The sequence below is a fragment of the Lepidochelys kempii genome, chromosome 8, assembly GCF_965140265.1.
Source record: "Lepidochelys kempii isolate rLepKem1 chromosome 8, rLepKem1.hap2, whole genome shotgun sequence".
NCBI classification, from domain to species: domain Eukaryota; kingdom Metazoa; phylum Chordata; order Testudines; family Cheloniidae; genus Lepidochelys; species Lepidochelys kempii.
In genome coordinates, this window is record NC_133263.1 from 66,963,022 (window position 1) to 66,986,884 (window position 23,863).

Sequence of the window (23,863 nt, forward strand, 5' to 3'; positions counted from 1 at the left end):
GGAGAGCAGGGAGGGATTCTCCCTGTGCTTTTTGAAGAGATGGGGAAAAGCTGTGCCACCTCATGTTCCCCCTTTCATTGTGCACACCTAATAGGAGTCAGCTCTGTGGGCCTTACAGTTTCTTGATCCCAGTGTTCTTCTCAGGACTACCCTAGAATGCCAATAACTGAGCTTGATTCCATTTTAATAATCTAAATCAGGGGAAATACCAATCTACTTTATTACATTATCATACTTCAAGCAGACCACCCCTTTTGCTATATCCTTCCCATTAAAATAGGATTGAGTGTCTCAGACAATTGTTTCCTGGTTGCATAGACAATATAATCTTTCAATGAGATAAATCCCTGAGCATAGGCATATTAGAAATATTTAATAAATAAAGTAAAATCCATGACAACCTCTTGTTTATAGATGTCTCCAGGTTCTCCAGAGAATGGATGTTAGAATTATCTTATATTCAGACATAGATAAATAGGAAAAAACTGGCATTTTTACACTGTGCTGTAGCTAGGCAGATCTGAGCACCCCAAATTTGCTACTCGAACAACTGGAACATTTCACACTGTCATCTTTTAGCAAACAAATGGTTTCAGGAGAATTCCTCTTCCACATGAGCTCTGATTAAAACACAATTTTAATGTATATTACTTAATAAAAATCTGTTGTCATTTGCTCCCCCACCAGACCAAACAAAACCACAAAACAAGTTAGCCTCTGCTTGATTCCTTTTTCATTTAAATTCCACTATTTCAGATAGTTCTGCCTGAGAAAGAGCCAAATGGACTGAGATGAAAAGGATATATAGCTTTCATATGCATGGATAGTATGTGATTACTTGTTTAAAAAATGGTTTCAGAGTAACAGCCGTGTTAGTCTGTCTTTGCAAAAAGAAAAGGAGTACTAAGGTGCACAAGTACTCCTTTTGTTTAAAAAATGTTACAGAAGTGTATGAACTGTAAACGAAAGAAGCTACTTTTTTATTATAACATATTTGTTGAAAAGTACACGTGCTCCTTGTGTAGATTTTCGTATGTTGCAGCACGTAATTTTTACCTTATATGAGACTATTCATAATCAAGATGTGTTTTTGACGTGATATAAAACCAACAGCTTTCCCTATTTACCTTTCCCTGGCTTGTTCAGTAGCTACAGATTTGCTGGCTGTCTTCCAAAGCCACCATAGCATTGACCAACAAATGTTCAAGTCCCAGAATGCTCATTGGAGAGTTGCTGTTTCTTATTTAACTTAAATAATATTGTTCAGCCTTTGTTGAACTAATCATCCTTACTGAGCTTGAATAACAATCACTGTGGGATCAGGGTGCTTTGGGGCAAAGTCCTGTCCTGGGCAACTGCTTGTGATACTCTCATAACACCTCACTATATACAATGTAAGGTCATAGAGTCCATATGCCCTCACTGTGAGCCATAAGGAACAGATAGCCTCATTCCTCCTTTTCAAGTGGTCTACTTTACATTTTCTACATTTAAAAAATAAAAGTTAAAATATTTTAAAAAGAAGACTGGTATTCCCCTATTATATCCCCATATTTCACTGTTCATTTAGTTAGCACGTAAGCAGTTGCTCTGCTATATAACTGAAGATTAAGCTATTCCCACTTAGACTCTTAGACGTTAAGAGGGACCATTGTGATCATCTAGTCTGACCTCTTGCACATCACAGGCCACATAATCTCACCCACCCACTCCTGTAATAGATCCGTAATCTCGGGCAGAGTTACTGAAATCCTCAAATCATGATTTAAGGACTCCAAGTTACAGAGAATCCACCGTTTACTCTAATTTAAACCAGCAAGTGTCCCATTTCCCATGTTGCAGAGGAAAGTGGAAACCTCCCAAGGTCTCCACCAAGCTGACCTGAGGGGAAATTACTTCCAAACCCCAAATATGGCAGTCAGTCAGCTGTTGAGCATGTTGGCGAAAACCATCAGCCAAACACCCAGAAAAGAGTTCACGGTAGTAACTCAGAGCCCTCCTCATCTAGTGTCCCATCTCTGGCAATTGGAAATATTTGCTACTAGCAGTCACAAATGTGCTACATACCATTCTAGCCAATCTCATCATACCATTCCCTCCATAAAATGATCAAGCTCAGTCTTTGAAACAAATTAAGTCTTTTGCCCCTACTACTTCCCTTGGCAGGCTATTCCAGAACTTCACTACACTGATGGTTGGAAACCTTCATCTAATTTCAAGCCTAAACTTGTTCATGGCCAGTTTATATCCATGTATTCTTGTGCCAACATTGGTCCTTAACGTAAATAACTCCTCTCCCTCCTTGGCGTTTATCCTTCTAATGTATTATAGAGAGCAGTTGTATCTCCAGTTTTCATTTGTTTAGGGTAAATGAATCCAAGCTTCTTAAGTCTCCTCTTCTAGGGTAGGTTCTCTAATCTCCTAGTAGTCCTTTTCTGCACCTGTTCCAGTTGGAATTAATCTTTCTTAAACACAGGAGACCAGAATTTCACACAATATTCCAGATAAGATCTCACCAGTGCTTTGTATAATGGTAATAACACTTTTCCTATCTCTATTGGAAACACTTGGCTTGATGCATCCTAGGATTGCATTAGCCTTTTTCATGGCCACGTCACATTGGCAGCTCCTAGTCATCCTGTGATCAACCAATACACCCAAGCCTTTCTCCTTCTCTGTCACTTCCAACTGATTATGTCCCGAACTTATAGCAAAACTTCTTATTTGCACTATTAAATTTCATCCCATTTCTATTGTCCAGTTTTTCAGAATCTTGTATGAAATTCCAGTCCATCTCCATATTGGTAATACCTCCCAACTTTGTATCATCAGCAAGTTTTATTAGTACACTCTCACTTTTTGTGCTTGGGTCATAAATGAAAATGTTAATTAATTAAGACTGGTCCCAAGACCAATACCTGAAGTAGTCTACCAGTAACCTCCCTCCAGCCTGATAGTTCACATTTCAGTATGACCCATTGTAGTCTACTCTTTAACCAGTTCCTTTCCAACCTTTCAATTCTCACATTAACCCTCGTCTTCTCCAGTTTAACTAACTTGTTTATCTGTTCAGTCGCGCACTTGTCTGGACTAGATGCTGTTCATGTTGCTGTTGTAGTAATCGGGAGAATGTGGTCAAATAGTCTCATGATTTCAGTCTATAAACAAAACATAAAAATTTTGCTGAACTGATCCATTAAAAGCAGTTTGCTGTCAAAACTGAGATCCCTCAGGATCTCAAAAACAACAACAATAAAAAAAACCATACCCCATGGCAGTAGATCTCAGAGCCCGGGTCGACTGGCTTGGGCTCACGTAATGGGGCTAAAAATAACAGTGTAGATGTCCTGCTTGGGCTCAAGCCTGGGCTCTGAAACCCAGCCAGGGGGAGGTTCTGAGAGGGCTCTCAGCCTGAGCGGGAATGTTTACACTGCTATTTTTAGCTTTGTAGCACATGTTCCATGGGGCTTTTTTTTGCAGTGTGGACATGCCCTCAATGGCTACACTGTCCTGTTTGTAACCAGTCCATATTTAAATTAAAATTTTCTTTTGTAAAAATTCTGCTGGTGGACATTGTGACCCTATTTTCTATAGCAGCAGTGTAGAAACTAGTTTGTCTTGCTTTGATGCCAGTTTGGATGCTTTACAAAAATAGTGATATGTAGAGATTATGAAAATGCAGTGCTAAAAAGATGAGTCTTCAAAGATGTTTTAGAAATTGAATAATAAGTCAGAGAATCAAATTTGTTAGGAAGAATGAAATCCAAATCTCTGTAAAATCAAATGGTACAGTCCTTGCTCTAGAAATTCTCCAAAGGCCTTCTGAACGAGAGTGGAGGTTATGGGTCCCATAATATGGACCGATACTTTTTCCTGATATGAAGAATCATGCTTGTTAGGAGTTCTGCTACTGTGTAGATTACAAAATATTTTAAAGTTAGCCTGCTGCTTCACTGAAGGCAGGTATAGTTTTCTCAGCACTAGACTAATGTCTAGTGATCATTGTTCCTTTGTGGAGTCTAGAGGCACAATTCTGTGCAAACTGTGAGTGCATAAGGGAAGTAGAGGAAGATCCACAAATTATGAACTGCAATTATCCAGGAGAAATGTGATAAAAAGAATGTGGAAGCGTGTCAAGATCTTGGTCAAAAGATGTCCGTTATAGCCTGGACATTTTCCCTGAAACTGTAATATGGGTTCATAGTCTGATTACTGTGAACTTCCAAAATAAAGCTGAAAGACAACCATGAGTTTAAGATAACAAACTATGGAAATACTAAGAATAGAAATGAAAATGTTAGAGGCAGAAAAAAGAGAGCTTCTGCCTAATAGGTACGGCATTTTAGGACACAAGTATGAATAATTCTGTGCAGATGAAGCAAGGAATCTGCTCTTGAACTCCTAATCAGAAACTCATGGGGAAGTGATTCACATAAGGATCTGATGCAAAGTTTCATGGATATATGGAGACTGAAATTGAATAGATGTAAGCACTAGCTTAAAATAGTAATGATTTCACTTTGTTGGAGACTATAGATTTTGCTTTAGCAGTTTTCTTCTCACCATAATGCAGTGGTTCTCAAACTTTTGTACTGGTGACCCCTTTCATATAAGCACGCCTTATAAATTAAAAACACTTTTTATATATTTAACACCATTATAAATGCTTGAGGCAAAGCGGGGTTTGGGGTGGAGGCTGACAGCTCGCAACCCCCCATGTAAAAACCTTATGACCCCCTAAGGGGCCCTGACCCCCAGTTTGAGAACCCCTGCCATAATGAATGAAATTTGTGTATATATGCTGTAGATAAACAAGTCTTTTTTGGCAATATTGATATCAGATGGTTAGTTTCACTGTGGTCTTTAGACATGTTGAAGGGTCTTCCTGAGTAAATGTCACTTTGGCAAAGTTTTAAGGTCTAATTCAGACATGGAGTAAATAGATGAAATACTGTCAACTTCAGTGGAGTTGCATTTGCTTATGCCAAGTTTGAATTTGGCCCTCAGTCTTTAACAACAGAATCTCTGCTGGCTTGGGGTAATGGAGTAGTATAGTATTTTCTTTGAACACTAAATATCATTAATGTGACCTATTACCATAAATACTTCTCTCAGTAAAACTCATATGTAGCTATCAGGGATATTTATAGCTTTTCTATATTACTGATTTTTTGCATCTCTCTGAGCCCCAAATATTAGAAGTTAATCATTCAGCTTCTCTTTCTACATCAAATCACAACATTGGGATACTGAACTCACTTTATCCTAGTGAACTTTGAAACTCACTCCAAGATTAGTGTTTATGATATTCATAAAAAAGCAGCAATAAGCCACGTCAGCTATTAAGACAAGGTGCTTTCTTCACTCAAAAGCCCAAGTCTCCTCCGATAAACTCTCCCACACCAGGACAGAAAGGCACCCAGTGCACTCTAATATTTGAGACATATGGGGACTGAAGATAAAACACTAACAGAACTTACGATTGGGAATGAACTTTTATAATTATTCCATTTTCATGGTACTCATATGGTACTTAGTTCAGTTTTGAAATAATTTATAATGCCAAGGTAGTGATACTATATAGGAGTAAAGGCCAAAAGGTAATTTCATTCTTACCTTCATGCCCTTACCTTAGGTTGTCCTTTTCAAAGGAGTCCAAGAGAGTTAAGTGCCTAAATCCTATTGAATTTCAAGTCTGATTTGAACACTTATAGAATCATAGAATCATAGACTTTAAGGTCAGAAGGGACCATTATAATCATCTAGTCTGACCTCCTGCACAACGCAGGCCACGGAATCTCACCCACCAACTCCTGTAACAAACCCTTAACTTTATGTCTGAGCTACTGCAATCCTCAAATCATGGTTTAAAGACTTCAAAGTGCAGAGAATCCTCCAGCAAGTGATCCGTGCCCCACACTGCAGAGGAAGGCGAAAAACCCCCAGGGCCTCTGCCAATCTGTGCTGGGGGAAAATTCCTTCCCGACCCCAAATATGGTGATCAGCTAAACCCTGAACATGTGGGCAAGACTCACCAGCCAGACACCCAAGAAAGAATTCTCTGTAGTAACTCAGATCCCACCCCATCTAACATCCCATCACAGGCCACTGGGCATATCTATCGCTAATAGTCAAAGATCAATTAATTGCCAAAATTAGGCTACCCCATCATATCATCTCCTCCATAAACTTATCAAGCTTTGTCTTTAAGCCAGACATGTCTTTTACCCCCACTGCTTCCCTTGGAAGGCTGTTCCAGAACTTCACTCCTCTGATGGTTAGAAACCTTCGTCTAATTTCAAGTCTAAACTTTCTGATGGCCAGTTTAGATCCATTTGTTCTTGTGTCCACATTGGTGCTGATCTTAAATAATAATTCTTCCTTTGTGGTATTTATCCCTCTGTTATATTAATGGGCTCCTTTGAAAATCTCAGCCTTAATAATCTCCTCAAAACTATTCCTTTGCTTCTCCCTCTCCCCCTGCTCTTTTAGTACACAAAGGTGAATGAATATTTTTGGTAAAGCTGAAAAAAAAACTTTACAACCCTTTTTAAAAAAAGTTCTCTGAGTGTGACAAAAAAATTTCCCCCTGGCATTCCATCCATGAGGGGAAAATTATACTGCTCATACTTGCTAGCATTCTGTCCTTCCAGTCTCCTGCTGAGATTTCTTGGTTCATATTCTTATTGTCAACAAGTCTGTTTATCTTTAAATAAAATGTTAGTAACCAAGAGGTTTGTTCCATATAGTAAGAACCATTTTGGATGCATTTTTTAGCTTTAGCAAATCAAAATGTTTAGTTTTAGAGCTTCATATTTGGCTCATTCAGTATATTGTCCTTGGTAAGAAATGCATGTTTTGCCCTAACTGAGGGACAACTAGAACGTCTTTTTGTTCCCCTTCTGTTTCCCAAAGTCCAGTGTCTTTGCCTCAAAAGCCAAAAGGCTTCGTGGGGTGTTGACTCTGTTCCCCCTCTGTTGCTAGTTAGCTTGATTGTTTTGTTTACCCTATATGTAAATGTACTTTCATAATCCTCTGCCTGTAATCAAGCCAGCAGGACAGATAAATCCACATTTGTCTGTCTAGGGCAGGCTCGGTTTATGCACTGTTTCTAAAATACATTTTAAGAACACATTGCCAGGACACATACATAATTCTTTATACACAACCCATACATACATCATGCAGTAATATCTGCGACCAACATATCACCATTTTTTATGACATCTTACTCAGTATACTTTTATAGTACAATAATATTGTATACAATCAGTTGATTCAATTGCTTATTCTTTGGGGCTCTGGACCCTGATTTTCACACCCAAGTTTGAAAAAATTTGGAAATTTTCTGTGGTTGTAAACTACACACTGGACATGTGCAGTACATAATTTTCCTTTCCAGATATCAGGAGTGGGCCTGGAGAATGCCACATAGAAATAAACACAGCTGTGTGATAAGGCAGTAAAATAAAATCCAGGAGCAGTGATGTGTTTATCAGAAAGTATGTTGATCAGATCACACACTCCAAAATCCACCCCGTTCCCCAGACCCTTGCTGGGTTCATAGAAATATGTGGTGCTCTGTATGCACACAGCTTTAATACACTGATGCAGCCATTCTGATAACCCACAAGAGTACCTTTCTTTATCCTTTTCTCATTCTGCTTTTCTTATTTCATTAAAAGAAAACAAGGAAACTCATTGCAAAAAAACCTACAGTATGTTAGTGCAGTGCTACTTGAGAATTTAAGTACATGAATCTCAGGAAACATCAAAGCTAAGGTTCCCACCACAACCAGTAGGCAAAACATTGAACTGATTATACAGCAATATAGAATATTATATAGATGCAAAGGGATTAGAGGAAGGTTAAATTACAGTTGCAACAGGAATCTTAACTATAGAATTTCCCAAAGTGTATGCGGTTACATAGTGTTTTGAAACTCAGTATAACCATTTCTAAAGATTTAAATTATTTGATTGTTTGGCGTACAACTGTTGGAAAGTTCAGCAGAACTTAGAAACAGGCCATTTATAGCGTTGGTTCAGTGTTACCTGACAAGAGCCAATCAGCTCTAAGAACACAGTTTGCAAAACAATAATTAGCTCAGCTCCAGGGCTGTCGGACCATATTACAGGTATCAGTTAGCAAAACAAAGCAGTAGTGTGTTCTCAGGCAGCACAGTACAGAGATATATATAAAAGAGCAAATTGACAGGCACTGATAATGCCCGTTTTTACTTTTGTTTCAGAACATGGGATCCTGAAACATGAGGTAAGGATTTATTTTCAATTTTTATGCGATATTTATTTTGTTGATGGCTTACAAATTGTTCATTTACTTCGTACGGCTGTGCCAGTGCTACAGATAATGTATTTTTTCTGCAGCTAACTTACATTTATTTAGAGTTATGCAAACTCTAGCAGTAGAAATGACTCCATGTACATGCACTAACAATTAGCTATATCTATATTAAATTGCAGGGGATTAACTTAATTTCCATTGAGATTTTTCAGTGTTTAGGATAGTGGGAAGAATGTAGGTTTTCTTAAATTATAGGGGGAAAGTAAAACAATGTTAATTTAACTCAGAATATCAGTGATCACAGGTCTCCAACTGTTCTAGGCCAAATTTGGCAACAGAGATAAAACTATCCTCAGGTAAATTTCAGCAAATTCTGCAATAATACTATATTACTACGGACTAATAAATCTGCAATTCTTCAGCCTACAGTAAGCTGCAAAATTTGCAGTGGAATGCTGACTTTTTACATAACCGTAGTCTTTCTTAGTGTCACTCAACAAACATGGAATTTGTTTAATCCTGACAGGACAGCCAAATGAACTACTAATGTCCAGAGAAGTTAGTCGGTACACGTGATATGTCATGACAAAGCTCTAAGAATACTGCAAGTAACAGTGAGGTATCTCACTGCATATTGCTGATGTCTTTCCATTATGGTACAGAAAGAAGTAAAAGTCCTACTTCCCACTAACTTTGTCAAAATACAGACTATATTTTAAACCCAGGACACTATGTTGCGTTTCCAGCATCCATTTTAGATCAGTGGATGTAAATTCATTCTGTAAACTGGCATTATGGTTATGAGCACCATATAAATTTGTAGGATGATAATTTTACCTATTCAGGTTTGTGATTGTCTCTACTTGCATGCTGTCCTGCTATGACTCAGGTTGGCAATGCAAATCAAAAGAAAAGTATTACTGTTATAATAATATAATGGCAGATTAATGCTGCCTGCTAATAAATGTTACATAACTAAGACTGTATTCTCAGCCTGCTCCTAGGATAGTGCACATTTTTAGCTAGTTTCTGCTGTCTAATTGCTATTTGGAAGTTCTTATGTTAATAGACCTGTTTAAATTTCCTTAAAACCTATTGGAGGAATTAATAGAACCCTACTGACAACTGGTTTTGTTTTACACCACTTACCTGCACAGAAGTGTTATATACAGGCCTGTCATCTTTAGTAATGTTAATGTTGTTTGATCTAGTGGCTAAATGAATTGTAAAAGGAAATCTAGGACTGAAAATATAAGCCCTCTATACTGGGCAGGTAACAGGGTTTTTTACCCCCTTGACTTGTGGAGAATTTAATGGAGGATATACATTTCTGTCACTTATAGCTTAGAAAACCTAGTGCTTTGGATAATTAAAGTGTAATGTTATGGGCCCTGGATGGTTGTGGTGACTGTTAAATAGATATGGAATCTCACCTGTGTGACCCCCATTAAATGTTGAGATCTGGCACAGGTCATTATGGACCATGAACTATTACCTTTTGATAACTGTTCAGTGGCCTATGTGTGATGAGATGTTGAGTTCAGTTCAGCTCAGCCCCTATTGGGCAGGTGTCCATATCATAAAATAATTCTTATAGTTGACATTAGTTTGCCCTATTTTGATAGGTTTATGGGAGTGGGCAGGATTTAATGGGTATAGAACTACTCGGTTTTCCTTGAGGGGATCACACATTATAAGGATAAAAAAACCATTGACAGAACTCTGAGGGGAGGAGGGAGGAGTGGTTGGCATGTGTTTAGACATGTTTTATGATTATGTAGAAGACCTCAGTTGCCAGTGCTATAAACTCACTTTAAAATGTCTGTTGCATGTGCTCATTTTAATAGAATCCTCACCACCAGCAGTTTGCTACCTTACCTTCTGCCATGTGCTGTTTGTTTGTTTTTACATTTTTAATCTCTCTCTAAACTGTGAAACATGAACATTCTTAAATACCAAAACTACAGCTTGGTTTGTTTGCTTAAAAGTCTGTTGATCATTACACATGGCATACAGTATTGAAGAAGCTATAAACAGATTGCTTATGGTATGTTATGGACAAGGTTGCCAGAAGTGAGTAAAACTACCAATGAGGAACATATGTGACTGGATGAGATAATATTTATCCTAATTCTGTTTTATTCCTCCTCTTTCCATGCCTCTTCCTCCAACTTGATTCTTGAGATTTTTGTAAGAAAAAATTCCTTCTCCTGATGAGGTTTCTGTACCTTGATTTTATGTAGAATGTAAAATTGGAGCCTTATTCTTGTTTGTGCCATGGCCCCTTTACATGGTTCTGGTAGTATGAAGGGGCCTTAAATGTATTTAATATGTCTTTAAGGTTCCTTTATGCTGTCAGAGTGGTGTAAAGGGGACATAGTGTAAATGAAAATCAGGTTTTTAAGAAAAGATGGATTTATGTTGCAGAAAATGTGAAGATCTGCTGATAATAACAACATAAGATGAAGTATTCAGTACATTTTCACACACTCCCAACATTTACTTCCTTGGGTATTTTTATGCCCTCTTCTTTCCTTTAGTGTATGTAATTTTATTGTACATTGATAAGTTATCACGTTTTTTTTTCCAGTTAATCCATGGAAACAGTTTGCAACCAACCACAATAACTTCCCCCAACTTTCCCCTCACCCCAAGCTTATGGCTCCTCTCCTCTCTGTGTCAGTGTGAATAAACGATACAGTCTCAATTTTTAAAAAACCTGATTGCACCCTTTGTTTTTGCTCTGCTTGGCTTGAGTAAAACATTGTAATTTGCATGAGCCCTCATGCAAGCTACTAATTAAAACAAGTAGCAGGAGGAGATGACTAACGTACAAATATACCTTATTATGCACTGGAGTTCCTCAGGGCCTATTTAAATGCAGAGATCTGTGCAACTGGTACAAATCAGCACTTGCCAAATAATAAACCATTATGTTTGTATAGTGTACCTGGGATTTCATATGGCTCCAGTTTGCCTAAACTAAACTTAAACAAATAGAATAAAAGTTTATTACGTCATGTTTTAAAAAAAAATTAAATGCTCATTTGAGAGATGGGACAGGCATTGTTAACTATAAGGAGCTTTAGTACAAAGCAAGAACAGTGTAAAGGTCCCATCCTATTGGAACTGCAGCTTCATTCACATTCATTCTTGCTGCTGTTCTAGTCCCGGACCTTCCCTGAGTCAGACAATTGCAAACTGTGTGGTGTATTTTTCCACTATAAAATAGGCTGAGTTATTACAATCATTTTCACATGTGATCTCAGTGGAGTTTGAACCCAGATGTCAAGAGGTGACAGACTAACACATGAACCTTTTGTGTCACTTGCACCTCAACAATAAAATATTAACACATGATATTTCTGCATTAACCCCATTGTAGGATGGAAGAGAACTTTTTAAAAATTGGCTTTGCCTAGTAGACTACAAACACTAGTTTAGCTGAGAGTTACAAACACCTTGGGAATGGAAGTTGTTCGTAACTCTGAACAAAATATTATGGTGGTTCTTTCAGAAGTTTACAACTGAACATTTACTTAATGCAACTTTGAAACTGTACTATGCAGAAGAAAAATGTGCTTTCCCTTTATTTTTTTTAGTAGTTACATTTAACACAGTACTGTATTGAACGCGCCCCCCCCCTTTTTTTTTTTTGGCCTCTGCTGCTGCCTGTTTGTGTATTTCTGGTTCCAAATGAGGTATGAGGTTGACTGATCAGTTTGTAATTCTGATGTTTTTAACTCTGAGGTTCTACTATACTTAGAAATGAAAACTGGTTTATACATGCTTTTGACTTGTATTTTTGCTATGCAGAAACGAACTAATGGAATTCGAAGAAACTCCAGGCACATGGACTCAGGTTTGTTTTATACCTTTTATTAATTACCGTTTTGAATTAAAAAGGCAAAAGAAAGCTTCAAGCTATAACATCATGCTGTATCATGATCAGCATTACACTGCACGCTGTGTTGAGAACACATTGAACATTTTTCTGTTGGGAACCTAAAGTCTTGCATGTCTAAATCGATGGCTTGGCTGTATTTTCAAAGATATAGTCATATGACTGACTGAACTCCAGGCTTTTTTACATGCATGTTTATAAGTAGTGCTTGTTCAGCTTTGTTTGCACATTGAAAAGCTTCTGGGCTTTTGGTTAGCAGTTTCTCCACCCTTGTGTACTTTGCTGTTAAAAACAGGCAGCTACTGTATAAACCTTAGTTTCTGATCCTACAAAGTTCTCGGTGCTTTCAACCTGTCTTGGGATTTATCCGTGCTTTGCTGGACTGGACTTTAGCTGCTCTCCAAAAAAAGGCATAAATAGTCTGTAATTTTACATACACCTTCGTAAAGGCTGTATTTTTCACTATAGTTTGTTTGATGTTGTTATAAAATCACGAACACTGGCTCTTAAGAAAATTAAGGGTTTAATTACAAACTATGTACTAACTGGGTGAGCATCTCCTCTGGAGACCAATTATTTTTCTGAATAGACTAGTCAATAGTTCTTCTGTTTAACACTGAATTTTTTTACAGTAATTATGCTTTTGTCGTTTGTATGTTTCTTTTCACAGTTTAATTACTGGAGATTTGTTATGTGTATGGTAATAGTTATTCTGAATAAAACTAAGTTATTGTTAAATGTTTCTAAATGTAGATACCTGAGTACAGTTTGAGTAGAACACTAAATGGACTAGCAGCCTTGCACCATCTCAAAACCTGGTAAAAGCTGTGTGTTTGCTGAGGAGTAAGTGTGGTGGTTAGGCTGCCATCGTTCCCAGTGTTCAGCTGCACAGGTTCTAAATGTTGTAACTACTTGAAACAATCCACACCCTTCTTACTCATGTCAGATTATGAGATGTTTTAGAAGGTTTACGGTTGCTTTGTTGCCTCTAGCCAAAACTTGCTTCACTCTGCACATAGGTCAGTCTGTATGCCTTTCTACTCGAGGAAACTGAAGCCATTTAAAAATAAGTTTAACTTTTAATATGTACTGCTATTAGAAGGGGCAGCATGAAGAGTAACAAGCCATTGGCCTAGTGGGGCTATTGTCTATTTACTCATTCAGTTATACAAACTGATGTATTAGGCATATTGTCCATGTGTGTGTGAGCTCTCATTTAGGCTTGAATGTTTAAACTTTGCTGTCTACTGTTAGGCTCTCAAGTCCCTGCGTATGCACTTAAATATAAGTAACTTGAGTATTTTCAGCTCCCATTGAAGTCAGTAATTATTGAGGTCCCTTATTCAGAAAGGTGGCTTAAGCCGGTGTTTAAATGCCACTGAAGTCAGTGGGACTTAAGCACATGCTTAAGTGCTTTCCTGAATCCTAAGTTATTAAGGCCGAGATTCTCTGAATACCTTATTCTGCAGGTAGTTCTGTTGAAGTCCAGTCAACGTTAGTATTGATGGCGGACTCTGGTCCTCAATTGTTTTTTGGAAGCCAGTGGAAGTTCAGGACCTCTGAAAATCATTCTACTATTTTTAGGTACCTAAATTTATGTCTCCTGGTTGAAAATATTGGTGTCGAATCTTCATACTTCTGCAAAATTGATTCTGCTATTACATATATTTGAAATAAGAGCTAACAAAACATAGCTGAAAACTACATATTGATCACATTCTTCTGTATAAGCAATGTGGCAATTTTCAAATTAAGTCATAATAGCAAGGCAATCCCTATCTTATTTGTATCCTTGTAAATGTACTGTTGACTGGTGGTGTTTCCATCAGATAACAGCTTCTCTCTCTCAAGGCAATGTGCAATCAAGAGAACAACACTTGTAAGAGACAGATCAATTATTTGAGACATACATTACTACAGTGGTGCTAGTATCTTTTCAAGAACACAGGATCATAAATCTCTGAAAATCCTAGCACTACTGTGATATTTCTGTTGAAAGTGATAGTCAAGGTTAAAGTTACCAATTAAACTTTAATACACAGGCTTTAAAAATTGCCTAGTCTAGTACGTGTTCGAGAGGTCTGATGTGTTTTGCTCCCCACAGTGTTGTGATACTGAAACATGGGCCATATTTTTAACAAAGATGATATTTGCTGTTTTTCAGTAGCATGTCCTTGCAATGTCCAAATATTAGTTGATATCAGCAATAGGTACTCTATGTAATCATCGCTCTTTTTAGGCAAATCCTCTGCTGTAGCCTGCTTCTGTTCTGTGTCTGGCTATTTTAAAAATAACAGATGTCTATGGTAGGTCCCAACCTAATAAAAACTGAGTTGTCTTTGGAGTGTAAGGACCACATTCTAATCCGGGTTGCACTATGCAATCCCCAGTGACAGGGATTTAAATCAATTAAAAGGTTGGAGGGGAGACTCTGGGCAGTATATGGCCCCCAGGAAGTAGCAACAAGTATGAAGGTATTGGAATTTTCACCTGGCTTAAAGTAATTCTGCTTCTTTTTCTGGCAAAGCTCTTACTTTGGTGAAGAAAGATCCCTACCCCCAGCTGTCCTACCCTATAAACAATAAATGGATAGTGTCTGTTTTTCTCTTCAGAGATTGTGGTTGCATTTGGCAGATTTCTTTTAGAGTTAAAGATATTCACTTGTCACTCTTTCTGCTGCATAAGAGGAAAGGATAAGAGACAGGGGGCCAGAGGGGCAACAGATAAGAAAGGGGAGAAGCTGGTAGCGGCTAGAAGAGCCAGCAGAAAGGGAGTGTACCTAGACCTGTGCAAAAGAAAAGCAAACTGAAAAGCAAAAACATATGGTCTACTATTTGATTCTTTCCCCATGCCTTGTGGCTTCCCCATGTGGGTCCAGTTGAGGATGGCCTTCACAGTGGTCTATCCACTGGTTTTTATGGGTGCCAGGCTTGGCATTCTCTACATTACACTGCAGTTAACAAAATGGGTGTGCTTGTGTGTATGTGTTACTGTCATATTTATGCATATCTATAAAGCAAGTAAGAATTTGGGTCCAATGTTTGAATTTTCTTTATAATACAAAAGATTAAATGAAAGTTTGTAGGAAAGGGGATTTAAGATGTGATTTAGGTTTGAAGGAAACTTTGCCTGGAATGGGAAATCTGAAATAACTCTAATTTTTTGCATTCTGAAGAGGGATCCTGCAAACCCTTATGCACATGTTTTACTTTAAGCATGTGCATTAGCTGACTTAATGGCCAGTAGGACTATTGACATGCTTCAAGTTGAGCATGCGGATGAGGATTTGTATGGCTCAGGGCTTATTTTGTTAAAAACATGCACTGTGCTGAACATCTATAATGTCTTTTTGTTAATAAGGAAAAATTGTCATAAATAGCTTGCCCCCCCAATATTTGTAAAAACACAGTTATTCTCTTTGATATAGAACTGGTATATTGCAAGTTTGTTGGCTGTCCCTTTTTATTTCCTGGTATAAATAGAGCTAAAAGGTAATGGATTCACTGTTGAGTGTTTTTAAACTAGGTTCACCCTAAACCTTTATGCTAATAAAAATATTGGGACTTTAATTTCAAAACCTGTAAAAAACATATTTCATGTCAGTAGGATAAACTTGGCAAAAATGGGAACACTAGAAACCTGTACTTCAGATTTGTTTCAGAGAAACTTGAAATCTGATCTGTGAAAGAATGCTACGGGAAACATGTTCTGACTTTTAAAATAGCTGATTTTCTTGTAAGCATGGATTAAATCTTGGAAAACAACCTTAGTTTTGGATTGGGGGCAAAATGAAGATTTGTATCTCATGTTAATGGCAAGAAAACCTAAAGAATTCACTGTAACGTTTCATCTGATTTCCAAATATTTTACAAAATTGTGTATGTGTGTATGTATCTGGTCAATGTCTGGTCTATACATGCTTTGCAAAATTAGTCTTTAATACTGATTATACACCATTAATAAAGGAAAGGAACTGAAGGAAAGTGTGAGGTTATTGCTTGAAGAACATACATTTTGGACTGTGCAATGGGAAATAAAGTAGCAAAGATATGTTTTTTTAAATAATAAGATATAGCGGGAGGTTGGTTGGGGCATGCTTCATGGTATCTATGCACATTAGACTGTGAAATCTCATAACCCAAGTCTGGTATTGTAATTCCCTATGTTATTTAAATATAATCATTGAAAAGAAATATTCATCTGTTTTTATATATTATAGTGAATGTATATTTTTCATATTAGAAAAGTAGGAAATATTGCAATATATTTTGAATGATGTTTTCCCTTCCCAAGTATATGTCATAAGCATACCACAGTGTTTGGTATCATGTTTCAACATAATGGGACATATTTTGCCCTGTGATATATATATCTGACTTTGATTCATTTCATTGGGGGCCTCACCCAGCATGGTATATCTAAGAGTAAAATCTGTCTTATTCAAATGTTTAGATGTCCTGACTTAACTGTAACCTCTTGCTAAGCATTGACACAATTGTTACGTGCATTGAATTGCAGCTACAGCTGCATTCTATTTAACTATCGCTTTTCATTACAAATACTAAATTTCTGCATATCTAATACTCTTGTCTGCGGGACCTATCTAGGCAAAAATGTGCAAGCTCTTGAAGGCTCTGGATGATTGCTGAATACAGACTTTTGCCATTTACCTACAAACACAACACATCCCATTACAAGAAATTAGCTTATTTCAAACAGAATATCATTTGCAATCAAGAGGTCTCATAGGACAGTGGTTCTGAACCAGGGGTACGCAGAGGTCTTCCAGGGGGGTACATCAACTCATCTAGATATTTGCCTAGTTTTACAACACACTACCAAAAAACCCACTTGCGAAGTCAGTACAAACTAAAATTCCATACAGACTGACTTGTTTATACTGGTCTATATACTATACACTGAAATGTAAGTACAATATTTATATTCCAATTGATTTGTTTTATAATTATATGGTAAAAATGAGAAAGCAATTTTTCAGAATAGTGTGCTGTGACATTTTTGTATTTTTAGGTCCAATTTTGTAAGCAAGTAGTTTTTAAGTGAGGTGAAACTTGGGGGTACATAAAACAAATCAGACTCCTGAAAGGGGTACAGTAGTCTGGAAGGGTTGAGAGCCGCTGTCACAGACACCAAGCACAGGATCTTAGCAAATAGCATCCAAAAGCAAATAGCCATAACTGAAGACAAACACCCACTTCAGTCTGTGGTGGCAAGAAGATTATGATCCAGCCTGTCAGACTCAGATTTATCCATAGTGATCTACACATTTATGACCTCTGGGTTTGATTGTTGTAACTCATTACAGATAGAAATGAAGCCATATACCCTGGAAAAGCTTTAACTGGTACAAAACCTGTCTGGTTATTAACCTGGGTCATTGTGAACATGTTATCATCATGCTCGCCACAGAATATAGAATCCAGTTCAAGGTCTCCGTACTGATATTCAAAGCCCTGCAAAGCCACAATGGGGAATAAAACCATCTATCTTACTCCCCTATGCACTCAGCACTCCCCATGTCCAGAACAAATGGGTGGGGAAGGGCAGGGATCTGGTGGAACCTTAGCTTGCTCCATCTTCCCAACACTGGCCAGGTTAGCTGTTGTGGTAGGGTTGTGATTTGCTGCTGCAATAAACCAGCAATAAATTACAAGTCTCTCTTCCCCTAAGCAAAGGGAAAGCAGCAAGGAAATTGTGTGTTAGAGGGTGGCTATATATTATGCCTCTGACAGCCTTGGGTGTGCCCCCCAAAAACTGAAGTAGTCACACAAGACGCAGATAGGTGCTTGTTTTATCTTGTTTTATTATTTAAACCTCAAGAAAGCCTAAGGGCCAGATTCCAATCTCTGTTGCGCTGATATAACTATACAGTAACATAACTAAAGCCTTCTATATGCCATTATACCAGTGATCAGAGACTGGCCATAAGAGTAATAGCTGGGCTCAGCATCCTTACTGAAGACTGATGGATTCTTCACCACAATGAATTTCTGTGGATCGCAGTGTGAGAATAATTGGTGTAGAAATCTGAGGCATTTTTTTAATGTTTTAAATTTTCTCAACAAATTAGATTGGGTCATGAATATGGATATTACTTTTTAAATGTATAGACCTTTTAATAATGAATTTTATGTTCTTAATGTTGTTGAAATGCTGTATTAGATAATATGGATTTTCAAAGCGCCATACCAGAAGTATAATATTAAAAGACTATGCTACTAATTAGATGTGCTGCTAAAGCAAATTGCTGAATGAGATTAGTAGTTCAAACATACTGTGTAGGTCTGATAATAAACAAAATCTTACTGCCAAAATATTACCAATCCAAACAGGGGAGACTAGAATAACAGGCATCTTAAAAACAACCATTTTACTTTATTTATAGCATGGTAAACACAGAATAAAGTTAGGGCTATACGGTGCGGCAAAATGTATCACAAGGGTGTGATCTGTAAAATGCTCTAACTGCCCCGTGTAGACCCTGCTCTCAAAAACAGTGATACTCAGACTGAGGCTTGCGAGCCGCAGTGGCCCTGCAATGTGTCTCCTGCAGCTCTTTGCAGTAACCAATCAGGATGCTTTTCCTATGTTATTAACCAGTTGAAGTTGATAAAATAAAAATACTTGGTTAGACATTTTGCTGTGAGAATATATATTTACTGTTTAAATAAGAATATATCGTACCATAGTAAAAGAAACAACGAATTCATACTACTGTGCCTGTTTTGGGTAATGTTGATCGCTAATTTGGCTCCTGAACCACTGAGGTCTTAGTATCACTGCTGTAAAAGCTACCTAGTTCCCTTTAATGTAGTCCCAAACTTGGACTACGTTAATGCAAATGAGGTACCTTTTAGAGCTGAGCAGTTAGACTGCCACATGGTAGCGCACACCTTTAGTGCACTGTGCCAGGACTGTGAAGACAAGACCTTAGAAAGTGCTGAAAGTATTCTCAAGGCCATTGTAGAGACTTGAAGGTATTCTTAAACTTCTACTATTTTTGGAAGAGTAGGCTGCCTAATAATTAGCAGCTATGATAAAAACAGAACACATACATTTGCATATTTTACTGGAGATATTTTTTCACACTATGTAGCTTTAGACTTGCTAAGTTTTCACTAAAATGTTTCATTGTAATAGAGTAAACTATTAAAACTGAAAAGGGCTTTGACACGCATTTAAGAAATTTGTTTAACTTTTATGCTTTATCCTATATACAACATTATTCAACTTCACTGTAATATTTCTATTGACAAATCTAACAATACATTTTGTATGCATGGGTAGAACATCACAAGTAGGTTGCAATTATACATAAGGAAATACTGAATGCTTTTGTATTCCATAGGTAATATGGAACATAATTATATTGTTGGTTTAATTTTCTAGGCAGTGATTTTCCTGAAAAGCTGTCTGGAAGTAACACAGGAAAAAGTTTGCAAAATATCTAATTTTATTGAGGGGAAAAAGTCAATCCCAGTGTTAGTCTATTGTTGTTCCTTATTTTGCTCTAGGGCATTAAACTCTGAGCTCTGGTGCTCCTAGATCTGGCCATTCAGGTGTAACTTTACCAGAACATTGTAAGGTCAGCTGTCTTCTGACACATTTGTGTGTAATGTGGGTGGGGTAAAATGGCTCTACAGCTGTTTTAGTGAATTGTTACAGCCCCATTTCATTGAATGCTGTAGCATAAATAGATTCCCCCAAACGATTCTGTAAGAGTGGTGTCTCTCACACACTGCAAACAAAGGAGGAGTTAGGATGTGTACCACCCCTAAGCATGCTGAACTCATCTGGTCAAAAAGTATATGCTGTCCTACCCAATTAAATATTGAGCTAGATGGCTGTTAACCTATATTGTGATTTCTCATCTCAGGGTTTAATACCACTGCTACTTTTGCTGTAGCACTAATGCTAAGTGTAGATATTTCCTCTTCCCAGAATAATGATGGCATGATGGCACAAGAACCAACTTGCCTAATGCCAAGATATTTTCCAGTAACTCATATCCAAAGGCAAAAACAAGTTTTTTCTCCATGTGAAGTGTTTTAGTCTGGGTTTCTTTTCCTTTATTTGGGTTAATGTATTTTTAATAAAAATTGTTTTGAAATTCGTGGTAGGGTGGGATGTCATTTACCTGAGCACAATGGATATATTTTATTTCATATATTTGCATAGCTCCCATTTACATTTATGTATCTGTCATAGGCATTTTCAATGTGCCTGTTGCTTTAGTATCTAAGCAGCGATCTAGCATTAAGAGCAGAACATAGCGGCTAGGGTTCATCCTTTTCTTTTAATTAAACATCAGAAGACCCAGATGCCAAAAGATGAAACATATTTATTTAGTCAAACTCTTCCATTTTTCTGTGGTTAGATTGCAAGATTAGGCTGCAGGTGGGTAATTAATTTTCTCTAACTTTTTAGATGTACTCCTTGGAGCTGTTACTTTGCTTTGGTTGACTAACAGATTTTAGTTTCCTCCCACTGAATACGGTGTTTACTCCATGTTCAGCATTTTTAATGTACGCCAAGGTCAAAGTTTTGCTAAACCCTTCTTTTAGGTCCATAAGCACACTATATTAACATAGATTATTCAGTGCAAAATGTGATATCTAAAAGGGAGTTGGCACACAGAAGGGAGTGGGGGGAAGAGATTAAAGTGTAACAGGCACAAATGGACATACAAGTCTAATCTATGAAAACCATAGGATACCGCTTTTCAAAAAACAATACACACACATAAAAATGCAAGTGTACAAATTAAAGATGGCCCAGAGTTGCTTTTATTCAGTATTAGAGAGACAAGGTGGGTGAGGTAATATCTTTTACTGGACCGACTTCTGTTGGTGAAAGAGACAAGCTTTCCAGCTTACACAGAGCTCTTCTTCACCGTTGAGAAATGTACTGGGAGTGTTACAGCTAAATACAAGCAAAAGTCATTAACACATATTTCAAGGGACCAATCAAGGTGAAGTTGTCTATTAACACCTCTCCAGTCACTGTGGTCAGGGGAGCTTGGGAGGGTTTTTAAGTGGGTTATAGATGGTTGTAATAAGCATAAATCCAGTGTCTCTATTCAGTCCTTGATTTTAGTAGGTAGCAATGTCATGAATTTAAGATATGAATTTAATTAGTGTTGTCAGCTGGCAAGTAGAAGAGAATGGCACGTCAGCAAAACTGTTATTTACAGGGACTTGTAAATCTCCCATTAATTTGCAAGGGCAGAGTTGCCCTTACCTGTATATTTCCATGTTTGTTTTTAATTGTCAGAGTTCTATCATTCTCAGAAAGCAAAACAGAGATAATAAGGGAATGAATTATAATAATCATAAAAAGTCACTGAATTTTAATATTACTCAAAAGGGTATGGATTTTTTGTGATTCATTCATTTAATTTGATCACTACTGAGAGTAATGCTTACACAAAGAATTTAGGAAACATTGTAAAAATTTCTAAGGGCTAAATGTTCCCCTTCTGTGGGAGAAGAAATACTGCTAAAACTCATTGAGGAGAATTTTGCAGAATTGCTGCTGTACCCTGCCCTCATCAGGGGAAGGTTTTGTGGCCATGTCTCAGGGAAAGGAAATGGCCTTCAAACCTGGGAACCTGCTGAGAAATTGAGATGATTCTCAATAGAGAGCTTGATCTATACATCTTTTTGGGCTTCCTGCTACCCATGCTTGTTGCTCTAATACTCCTGCACTGAGTCTACCTTGGAAGCTAGTAGGTTTTGAAGGAAGCATGCCATACAAGATAGTTACCCCCTATGTCAAGCATGCCAAAGGTCCCACAAATCCATGGATTCCTAGCTGACTGGTGTTTGCCCAAAAAGGCTTTTATAGGTAATAGGGGGCATGTTGTAGAAACACCAGTTGCCTTTCTGGTAAATTTGGAGTTTTTCTGTCTTTACAACATCATTTTGTTTCTAGAGAAGTTACCAGTTCTGCCAGTATTCCTTATTTTAGTTATAGGGAATTGCTCTAAAACTGAAAATAACTTGGTAAGGCCTCTAATATATCTACCTCTGAGTGGGGAGACTGATTTGTTAAAATGAATAGTGTAGTGTAACTGATCATTATTATTTAGTGTTTTTACTTTTCACGTTGTTAATCAAATTTACTTATTTTAAAAAAATATTTGGGATTCATTACCTTTACATTAGGACACATTACATTTACATGGCTATTCCTTCTGGTAGATGAACCCATAATGCTGTTAAGTGAGGCCTAGTTTCCGTTGTGTGATAGAAATATGGTAGACTATGTAACAGCATTACTGGTAACTAATTTCCCCTTCCAAGGCACATTATCTGTTACCAAAAGAAAGAAACGAATTTCTGTACAGGTGCTAAATATGTAAACTGAAAACAACTATCAGAGGGTATTAACTTTGTGGTCTGTGTAAAAGGAACTTGGTGCTTTCAGTTCAGATCATGGTGGATAAATATCCATGTCACAAGAAGTACCATCATAATAGTCAAGGCCTGAAAAATGTACCTGATGCTTTTTAGCTCGTGTCTTTCTCTTCCTTCCTTGGACCTCCTTTCCTTTCCTGGCTGCACTCCATATTTTCTGTCTTATTTTGCTATAGTATACTAGGATGCATCATTTTCTGGCTTGGTTTCTGTCTCTCTCCCTTCACTCCCTTATGTCCATTCCTTTCCTTACATTCTTTTATTCCTCCCCTATCTTTTTGTTTCTCCTTCTTTTCTTTCTTTTCTCCCCCATAATCTGTGTAAAACTGACTCTTTCTTAGTACCATACGTCTCAATTTCTATATAGACCCATCACACACACTCTCAAACACCTCCACTTATGTACTACTTAGTTGGAAAGTGTACAAGATACCCCTAACAGCTAGAAGACTGTTAGCCAGAGGTTGATATGGAAAGTAGTGGGTGCTCTAATGTCCAGGGGCAATGCCCAGGTTAGAAATCTGTAATCTTCTGACATCCACTCTTCTGGCTGCTGGGATTCCTACTAGGATGCTGTCAATGGGCCTTTTTAAGGGGATCCATCTTTCAGACTAGCTATTGAGTAGTAGCTGTCTCAGTATTGCCAAGCACAAGCATTCAAAAGTTACAAGTCAGCCCTCTTCCCTCCCCCACCCCCAAAATGCTATTGAAATAAAAATAATGAGATTTTAAAAATTATGCATTTTGGTTTTTTATTTGTCTTTTGGTTTTTGAGCTTTTGGGTTCACATATTCAAGCTTGTCTCTGTAACTGTAAGGGCTAGTTCCTTAGTACTTAGAATTCTTTCTCCGTCTTTTTTTCTTAAAGCTGGAGCTTTAAGAAAAACACTAAATACAGACTTTCATAATAAAAGCATGAGAGCTGGCAATAAGTGCAGGGTTGGATAAGTCTGAAGACCTGTGAGGAGCCTCATGGCTGTTGCAAAGGATGTCCATATTTCACCTGCTCTCTTCAGATACGTTTCTGAAACCGTGGGAGTGCATTCACTTTTCCACTCCTTTCCCGGCCTCAGGTTTTGATGACTTCTCCCCAGTGAATAGCCTCAATGTCTACCCGTACTGCTGCTCCAGAGCTTTCCCAAGCAGGAGTAGAGCGAAATCAACCTGTTTCTTCTTTAAGTAGAGTCACTGATTTGAATGTACGTGAGGATGGATT

The 23,863-nt window shown here is 37.6% G+C and overlaps 1 protein-coding gene across 9 annotated transcripts in view; it reads left to right on the forward strand.

Moving 5' to 3' along the window:
- VAV3 (vav guanine nucleotide exchange factor 3) overlaps window positions 1-23,863 on the forward strand; it is a 248,586-nt gene that overhangs the window by 167,732 nt on the left and 56,991 nt on the right. For all 9 annotated transcript variants that reach the window (XR_012160359.1, XR_012160360.1, XM_073356846.1 and 6 more), the window contains 2 exons: window positions 8,253-8,275; window positions 12,122-12,167. Coding sequence is in view for 7 of the 9 variants with exons in the window: in XM_073356846.1 (XP_073212947.1) it covers window positions 8,253-8,275; window positions 12,122-12,167 (69 nt within the window). In the remaining 2 variants the exon portion in view is untranslated. The remainder of the gene's footprint in view (window positions 1-8,252; window positions 8,276-12,121; window positions 12,168-23,863) is intronic.